General features: G+C 49.2%; 1 protein-coding gene across 14 annotated transcripts in view; it reads left to right on the top strand.

The window, feature by feature from the left end:
- The first annotated feature begins 655 nt into the window (after nucleotides 1-655).
- The window catches only part of TMEM273 (transmembrane protein 273), a 35,185-nt gene continuing 26,706 nt past the window's right edge, over nucleotides 656-9,134 (top strand). For 5 of the 14 annotated variants that reach the window (XR_012905524.1, XR_012905525.1, XR_012905523.1 and 2 more), the window contains exons 1-3: nucleotides 656-1,012; nucleotides 7,063-7,116; nucleotides 8,456-8,566. Coding sequence is in view for 6 of the 14 variants with exons in the window: in XM_075934659.1 (XP_075790774.1) it covers nucleotides 961-1,012; nucleotides 7,063-7,116; nucleotides 8,456-8,566 (217 nt within the window). In the remaining 8 variants the exon portion in view is untranslated. The remainder of the gene's footprint in view (nucleotides 1,013-7,062; nucleotides 7,117-8,455; nucleotides 8,567-9,134) is intronic. The other 9 variants (XR_012905527.1, XM_075934663.1, XM_075934659.1 and 6 more) reach the window with 8 other exon arrangements.

Here is a 9,134-nt window from a genome sequence, read left to right as displayed (position 1 = left end):
CAAGGAGTTCCACAGGTTGACCACGTGCTGCATGAAGAAAAACTTCCTTTGCTTTGTTTTAAACCTGCTCCCTAGCAATGTCATTTGGTGACTCCTTATTTAACTTTTCCTTATTCACTTTCTCTGCACCTGTCATGATTTTATGACCTCTGTCACTGGAGATATTTAAGAGCATGTTAGAGAGACGTCTATCAGGGATGATCTAGATGGTGCTTGCTCCTGTTGTGAGGGCAGGGGACTGAACTAGGTGACCTCTGAAGGTCCCTTTCAGTCCTATGATTCTATGCTTCTTGTTGGTAAACGCAGGCACGCTGCAGCTTTTCTTTCCAGGCACTTGCTTGAATCAGTGTTTTGTTAGCCCAAGAGGGATGCTCCCTAAGTCCTAGATGGCCAGAACACCTTACTCAGCGGCCAGAACATAACCCACAGCCAGATTTTGTGAGTGGTTGGGATCTGGGCTCAGATGTGTGTCTTTTACAGACTCTATGGAACAGTTAAAGCGGAGCTCCAAAAATCTGGCAGCGTCCAGGGAGTTTCTGGCAGGCGGCTCTTATATCAGCTGGACCAGGACAACCCGTGCGTGACAGTCGCACCCCTCTGGATTTAGAGGATTACTGCAAAGACCATTTCACGACTGCTAGCGTTTGCCGGTCCGTCCTTGGGTGGGAAAGAAACCTTGTGAGGATGTCAGGTTAGGCTAAAAAATCAAGCCCTCTGTGCTAGGCGGAGGCTGTTTGCAATCCATCGTGTCCATGCCACACTCGCGGGCAGCAATATTACTGCTACCTTGAGCTTAAAGCGCCGAAAAGGGAACTTCCACTTGCGAAGGCAGACACTCAGGAAACAGCAGCCACATCCTATCACACACACGTGACCCGACTTGGGTCTTGTTGTTCCCTGCTGCAAAAGACAGAAATCCAGCAAGCGTGGTGTGAGACAGCTGGGTCACTGCAGCTTGCCATGAGCTTACTGACAAGGTGGATTCCTGTGCTAACTCCATTTCTGCTTCTCTGTAAGTGAGCCAATGTAGTTGCTTTCTCTCTCTTCCCACAGGCTAAATATTTAACTTCGGGGGGTGGGGGAGACAGGGGCGGTGCTCTGCTGTTGATTTATTGAGCCTCCTGGTGCTGTTGATTTCTCAGCTGGATGATGTGCGTGCTCTGGTCGAATGCCTCTTTGTGTGCAAAGGGATATTTACTGAAGGGCGTGCTGTGTCTGGACGGAGTTCCGTGGCTGGAGGGTGGCCCATGTGAGGAAGCAGACACGCCGGAGCAGGAGGCACGGGTCCGTTACAGACCTGCGTCTTTGCTGGGGAGGAAGCTGATGGCTTCGGAGCCTCCGCCCGGGAGTTCATGTACAGGGCAATCCCAAAGCAATAGGCTTATGTGCAATTTGTTTGCAAGCCCCTTTCTTACCTCTCCGGGCACTGGGTTGAGATTAGACAGACATCCGTCCGGGAGGATCTAGAGCAGGGGACTCCAACCTTTTTAAGCATGAGATCACTTTTTGAATTGAAGTGCAATGTAAGAGCTACCTCCAACCCCGATCCCCTGGCCCCCCCTCCTTCGGGTCCCTTTTCTGAGGCCCTGTCTCTGCTTACTCCATCCTCCCTCCCTTTCACCGGGCAGGAGGTTGGGGGGCAGGCTCTGGTCTTGGGCTAAGGGATGTGGAGTGAGGGGGCTCTGAGCTGAGCCTGGGGTGTAGGAGGGGGCATGGGGGTACAGGTTTGGGGAGTGTGTTTGGATTCCGGGGGCTCAGGGCTGGGGCAGGGGTTGGGAGCTGGCTCCAGCTGGACACCGCTTACCTCAGCTGGCTCCTGGGTGGGGTGCAGTGGGGCTAAGGCCGGCTTAGCTGTCCCTGGCCCTGCCCCTCTCCCAAAAGCAGCCAGCAAACTCCCTCCATCCTAAGCCCTGTGCCCCCCCACCTTCATTCCATGGAGATAGAATACAGGATGGGAAAAGGGGCACCCTGCCATCAGCACCCCCCATCCCTTCCCTGCTCTGTACCTCGAGCAGGAGGCTCCGGAGGGTGCGGAGGGGAGTGCGGGGTGGAGGTAGGTCCAACTCCTCCAAGGCAAAGGACAGGAGGTGTGCAGTAGTGCGGGGAGGGGCAGCTGAAGGGGCCTCTTGGCCAAACCAGTCAGGATCACCTGTCAGATGCGCCAAGATCTACCGGTAGATCCTGTTCGACTGGTTGGTGACCTCTGGTCTAAACGGTGCTTGGTCCTGTCGTGAGGGCAGGGGGCTGGACTGGATGACCTCTCGCTGTCCCTTCCAGTTCTTGTGTTGTATGATTCACATGCCTGTTCTGCAGAACTTTCTGATCAGGCCATCGGCCAGCCGAGGAGTTCAAAGTGCTTTGGGCACATTCACTCTCACAGCCGCCCTCTCCTGAGACAGGCCCGGTCTATCCGGTCCCGGTTGGTACGTGCGGACACTGAGGCACATCAGGGAGACCTGTCAGAGAGAGACGGGCGAAGAAGCAGCAGAACAGAACTTGCAGTTGAGGCAGACGCAGGCAGCCAATATGCAAATTAAGCCTGTTTCTATTGATTGGAGAATAAGGGCAGCATCGCCTGCTATGACAGCCCTTGCAGCGGAACATGGCCCCTGCCTTCCTCCCCATTGGGAGAAACCACAGGAAACTCTGTAGCCTCATCACCCTCAGAGAATTTCACCAGTGCAGCTTGCAGGAGCCTGAGACGTGCACACAGGTCTTTCTAGTTCAAACTAAAACACAGGGTAGATAAGGGGATCATTCCTTTCATCACCGAAATGCAGCCAGCTCTGGTGCGGAGTGCAATCACAGCGCACAGCAACACTCCCACCTCAGGGAATAAAGAGGCATACCAAACCCTGCGGAAACTACAGGGAGAGAGATGAGGAGGCTGATAAAGTTTTTTCAGAACACCAGTTTCAACAGCCCTGCTCTTTCCAAGAGACCCAGGGGATCTTGAATGAGTAAAAGTTCTCAGGAGCTCAGCTTTTTTTTGTCATCAAAAATCAGCCTCTCCAATAGCCGGAGCATGGGTAAGAGATGAAACATACTGTCTGCCAAAATCACCAGCAACCTTGGGTTTTTTTTGGGGGTCCTAAGTCCAAGCATGGCAGAACTGGGCTTCCACCCGTGCCCCAGAGCCAAACACCCCAGAGCTGAGGGAATCCTTCTTGGAAAAAATTTCTCAGTCTGGTTGTCTGCAAACGTGTGTTGCCTTGAATTGTGAAATACAGATTTTTAAAACCTTTTTCATGCTGCCATCAATAGAAAAGGCATATTGCATTGCATTACAGCACAAAATAGAGCCATGGCATCGCTCCATATGGCGCTACATTGTGTGCACTTGCCCTGCCACAACTGGCACGGGTATGGGGGGAGTTTGGTGCTATCCCTTTCTGATACCCACAGCTCTTGAGGATGTGGGGTGGGGAGAGCAGTGGGAGCGTTCACAGTGGAGGTTCTTAGAGACTACAACTGGTTCAGATCCCACTCATGGAGACATTATATTTGTTCTTTCTTGGACAGTATTTTAAATTAACGAAAACAACAAACAATTTAGACTGGAAATGCAGATCTCACGCTTTGAGCTCCTGACTCCTTTTCCTTTCCTTTCAAGTTGGTTGGATTCACCAGAATGTCATGCCGGATTTCAGGTCGAAACAGGAACTCAGAGCCACACTCAATTAAATCTCCTATTACAGGTTGTGATTTGCTTGGGGTAGGGATGATCTTCCTGTTCCGTGTTCTCCAAACACAATGGGATGCTGGCCAGTGACAGCACACCACCACGATACGAGTAAATAATAGTGCATTTGCATTACTGCACAAAGCTCATATTGCCCGTGAGTTGGACAATGAGAGGAACGAGACGAGGCCCAAGTTTGGCCCAAGTTTTCTTAAAAATGGTCCGGAGGTTGCTCCAAACCATGGATCATTCTGTAAAGCTGAAAAGTTCTGATCCAGATTGAACCGTTTCCAAAGGTCCGGGACATTCAGATCTGGAAGTTAAGCCGGGCACATTATAAAGATGGGGGCCCATCGTAAAACTGGATCTGGGCTCCTCCAAAATTTGGGCAGGGTTCAAAGTTATCTCCTCCACTTTCACCCCTTTCTGCTGAGAAGTTACAACCATTTCAACAAACCTAAGCTGAACGTGCGTGTTAGAACAAACGTGCCAGCAATGCGGGATTTCAAGCGCAGCCTTCGTGTCCCATGTCTTCTCACATGGAAGAAAACAACCTGAATTTTTAACTTCACTTCCATATCAGACTCCGAATCAAATGTATTTAAGCAGGACCTGCTAGCTACGATTAAATCTTAATCCAATCCCGACGGAAGAGTATGAATTGAAAGCATCATCCCCGTTCTTGTGGGTTTCCACAGGCTCCTGTCCCTCCCCTTTTAAAAAGAAACTAATAATTAAATCCCAATATATTTAAGTGACCTACATGAAATGTTCCATGTAAAATATGATTCTTGCCATAAAACACATAATCCACCACTGGTTTAATTCCATTACAAAGCAGACATTAAGGGCTCTGTATTAAGATCATTAGGATAATAAAAGTAATTCAATATTACTTTTATTATGTTTGAATTTCGAACATTCTTCATATGAGCAGAAAGAATAATTAAGGGGATGGGTGGAAGGAAGGCTTTTTTTTTTTAATGGATAATGAAAGAAATTCACTTGCCAAAGCAAAGAGAATTAAGTTAGTTTTTAATTTAGAAGCCAAGTATTCCACACCCTTTCCTCCCATAAATCCTTTTCAACATCATTTTAATTTCCTCTTTTGTAACTGCGACACTGGTGTCACAGTGTTGTCCACTCTTTTGTTTTTTCATCCACTTTCAGCTCCTGGAGTCATGTGACTACAGTGGGAAAACAAGTCATTTTTCCAAAAGTATGTTTCTAGTTCTCCTGAGTGCAGAGTAAAGTTTTAACATGTAAACATTGCAGGCTCAACAAACAAAAAAACAAAAAAAGTGCCAACATTTGTTTGGCTTAAAATCTCATGATTTTAAGGCCAATCTCAAGGTTTTCTGAAGTCTTATTAAGTAGAACCTGGCAAATCCACAGATATCCACTTTATATACGCCGGTATCTGCAACTGCTCATGTTTGTGGCTACAGATGCAGATACATGCAGTATCCATGTAGGGCTCTGTTAATATGCAGAGCTAGGCCATATAGTCACTCAGTGGAAGATCAATGCTCCCACAATCGATCTTCCAGTGTTTGATTTAGCAGGTCTACTTAAGACCCACTAAGTTGAACTCAGACTGTGCCCCTGTCAGCAGCCAGTAATCCTGCTCCTGCGAGGAGTAAGGGAAGTGACGGGAGCGTTTGCTCCCACTGTGGGGAAACTTGAATCTAGGTCTGTCAACTCTAGCTATGTAATTAACGTAGCTTGAGCTGTGCATCTCGATTCAACCTTCCCGTTTAGTATGGTTCTGGCTCTAGATTAATTTCAGCCTAAATCCGTTGCCAATCATGAGATTAATCCAGGCTTCCAGCTCCAGAGTTAGGAACCCTTTCTCTGTTTAGCAGATGGGTAAAGGAGACAAGAGCGCGCCCCCTTTGCTGTACACTTTTAAAAGCGCTGCATAAAAGCCCCATCTCCGTGTCCGTGTGCCCGATGCCGTCGGAGGCCACTGCTATTAGTCTGAGCAGAGCTAGTTGAAAATGTCCTAGCCAAAAAGGTATTTTTTTCCTTAACCAAAGCTTTCGCTGAACATTTTCATTTCCCTAGAAACGTTTCAAACAAAAACTAAAACTCTGTGGCTGTGTCTAGACTGGCCAGTTTTTCCGTAAAATCAGCTACTTTTCTGGAAAAACTTGCCAGCTGTCTACACTGGCCACTTGAATTTCCGCAAAAGCACTGACTTCCTCCTGTAAGAAATCGGTGCTTCTTGCGGAAATACTATGCTGCTCCCGTTTGGGCAAAAGTCCCTTTTGCGTAAAACTTTTGAGCAAAAGGGCCAGTGTAGACATCTCAGATTTGTTTTGTGCAAAAAAGCCCCGATCGCGAAAATGGCGATTGGGGCTTTTTTGCGGAAAAGCGCGTCTAGATTGGTCACGGATGCTTTTCCGCAAAAAGTGCTTTTGCGGAAAAGCATCTGTGCCAATCTAGATGCTCTTTTCCGAAAATGCTTTTAATGGAAAACGTTTCCGTTAAAAGCATTTCCGGAAAATCATGCCAGTCTAGACGTAGCCCCTGTGTGTGTGTGTGTGTGTGTGTGTGTGTGTGTGTGTGTGTGTGTGTGTGTGAAGAATTGTGAAATTTGTTAAATCAATGTTTTCCATTGTTTTCCCCCCTTTGAAACTGTCCATGAAAACCAGTTAGCATTGTCTGTTTTGCAGAAGCGGAATGCTCCGAGTGTAGACTGGATCTCAACGGCTTTGTGGGAAAGGATGGAGCTGGGCAGGGGGGGTCCTAGGAAGAGGTGGGAGGATGGGGCAAAGGGGTTCCAAAAATGTTCCCTCTCCTACCCTCCCATTTTCCCTTGTGAGTGGATGTTCTATCAGCAGCTTCCTGCTGCAGGCTGGACTTATGGCGTGGGCAGGCGTGGAGCAGATGTTTTGCCTGGGGAGGTTTGGCAGGAATGGATCTTTCTTTCCCAGGCCGTTTTAATAGGGTTGTCCAAGGTGGAGTCGCTCTTTGGTTTCCAGGACTGGGAATGACCTTTCAGACCTGGTGCCAGATGCTGCGGGACGTCCCCACGAGGAAGGGGTCTGATAACGCAGCTGTGCTCGACACGCATAAGGGCGGTAACTCAGGGTGGTGCGGTAGCTCTCACACCCCCTGGCTTGATAAGGTTTCCATCGCAGACAACATTCACAGCATGGTTCGAGAGCTCTTCTCTCCCCCGCTATACAAATTGCTCCAGGCTTCTGTCTGCCAGGTCTTCGATACATGTATGAGCCCTGTGCGCTGCTATTAATTGGCCACGGGATCATATTACGGGCTCCCTACTCGCTGTGTTGCTCAGGTAAATACAGTCGCTAGTGGGACACGCTGTAGTCTCCTAGATAATCTGACGGGCCTAACCACGTGTGTTTCAGATTTCTGTAGCGCCAAGGTCTCCGCTTCGGGAACGTCAGAAGAAGAGACAATAGGTGAGTCTGTTTCGAAATGTGACCTTCCGGGTGGGGAGGAGGGACTGAGAGTGAGCAGGAACAGCAATAAATTCCTGAGACGTGTGTGATAAGGAGGGCAGCGGGGGTGCAGGTCAGAACCCCAATGGGCAAGAGACAGTCCGAACACCTGGCTTTTAAACAGAGTGGAACCAGCACGTGCTTCATCGGTGCCCTCCAAAAATGCATCTCTCGAGTGCGAGATTCCTTGAGTGGGACCCTCGCGGCTCCCAGGCATCCCAACTGTTCCTCGAGCATTCCCGGGAAGCGGGGTTATAATTAAAGTTGAAGGACAGGTGCCAATGGAAAGAGGTTGCACACGGTGATGCTGTATTCTGGCCGTTTAAACTACTATTCATCGTAATGCAACACGTAGGCCCCAAACCAGCTGGAGGCCTCCTCGTGTTACATGCTGTGCAAAATACACCATTATAGACAGTCCCTGAACCCTGGCTCACCCACAGGGAGGGACAAAGTGGACAGTTGCCTGGTGATTCAAAGAGACCCCGGGCTCCAGCCACCACTGTGGTCACAGCGGTACCCGTAACCCTGAGCCCTTTAAATCGCTGCCAGAGTGGGCAGCTTTTTGGACTGCCTGGGAGCATGGGGGCACCATACAGTGCAATCCAGGCAGCTCTGGCAGGGACACCGTGGTCTGGGAGGCACTGAGCCCCGCCCCGTCTGCCCTCAGCCCCGCCCCTTCTGCCGGAGGCTCCGCCCCTTCTGGGAGCATGAAGCCACTCCCCCCTCACTTTGTCCAGGGACCCGACATAGCTGTCGACTTCCCTGCCTAGCCCCAAAGACCTTACAATCTAAACAGATGAGGTCCCATAGATAGAGTCCTGCACAGATACAAAATGAGCCACAGATTTCTGCATCCACATCAGATGCAGACGCAGATGCAGAGACGGATGCAGCTACTGTCTGTGCCAGCGCGCAGGGTTCTAGCTACGCAACGTGTCTCTGCATCTGTACCCACAAAAATGAGCCATTTGCATCCTGACGGGCCGGCCACCAGCTTCATCTCTAGCCCACGCTGGCTCTCTCCTTGGCCCGTCTTACTGGTTCGCACACGTCAGCAACCTGCCATGGGTCCCCCAGTCACCAGTTCCAACGAGCGCCGTTCTCCTGTGTGAATTAGCACCACCCATGTATTGCCGAGGAGGGTCGTTCGCTAGCCCCATGCGTTCAACTTGTTCCAAAACAGGAACACGAATGTGGCCATTTGTCAAGCATGAGGCTCAGGTTCACTTTGGAATCTTTGTTTTGTGTCCCTCCTGCCCGTGAAACACCAAATCGGTATTTTCATTTCTCCTTGCAGACACCAAGTATGTAGTCATCGGCGTTACTCTGGGACTCTTCCTAGCAATTGGTTTTTTGGCTCTAAAGTTCTGCATCATCAAAAGACAAGTGAACGAAAACGATTTTGCAGGTAAGAGAAACACAATCTTACTTCCTGACCGCCAGGGAAATTCTTCTCATCCATCCAAACACCTCGGAGCTGAGGGAATCCTTCTTGGGAAAAACTTCTCAGTCTGGTGGTCTGCAAACTTGTGTTGTCTTGAATTGTGAAATATGGATTTTTAAACCTCTCTCAAGCCACCGTCTATAGAAAAGACATATTGCATTGCCTTATAGCACAAGATAGAGCCATGATACAATTTCTTGTAACCCGAGCATAGAAAAACAGGTACAAGAAAGACATCTCCGACAAGGGAATATAATTATTTTGGGTTCCATGTCCCTAGAAGGTATTCCCTTTAATGATGTTCCTGTGATGAATTCCACTTTGTGCTTCTCATGCTACAGAACACGAGAGTGTGTATCTGTCAGACAGGCAAGGAACTGATGCTAATCTAGCCTCCGTTTAGATGAATGTTATGTGGGCAGCTAAAACCATGAAAACCATGCCACATATTCTTAGAACCAGAGAATCAGAGACCACGAGAGCTGGAAGGGAACTCGAGAGGTCATCGAGTTCAGTCCCCTGCCCTCACAGC

This window comes from Pelodiscus sinensis, chromosome 8, assembly GCF_049634645.1.
Source record: "Pelodiscus sinensis isolate JC-2024 chromosome 8, ASM4963464v1, whole genome shotgun sequence".
Taxonomy (NCBI): Eukaryota; Metazoa; Chordata; order Testudines; family Trionychidae; genus Pelodiscus; species Pelodiscus sinensis.
This window is presented reverse-complemented; position numbering and strand designations above follow the sequence as displayed.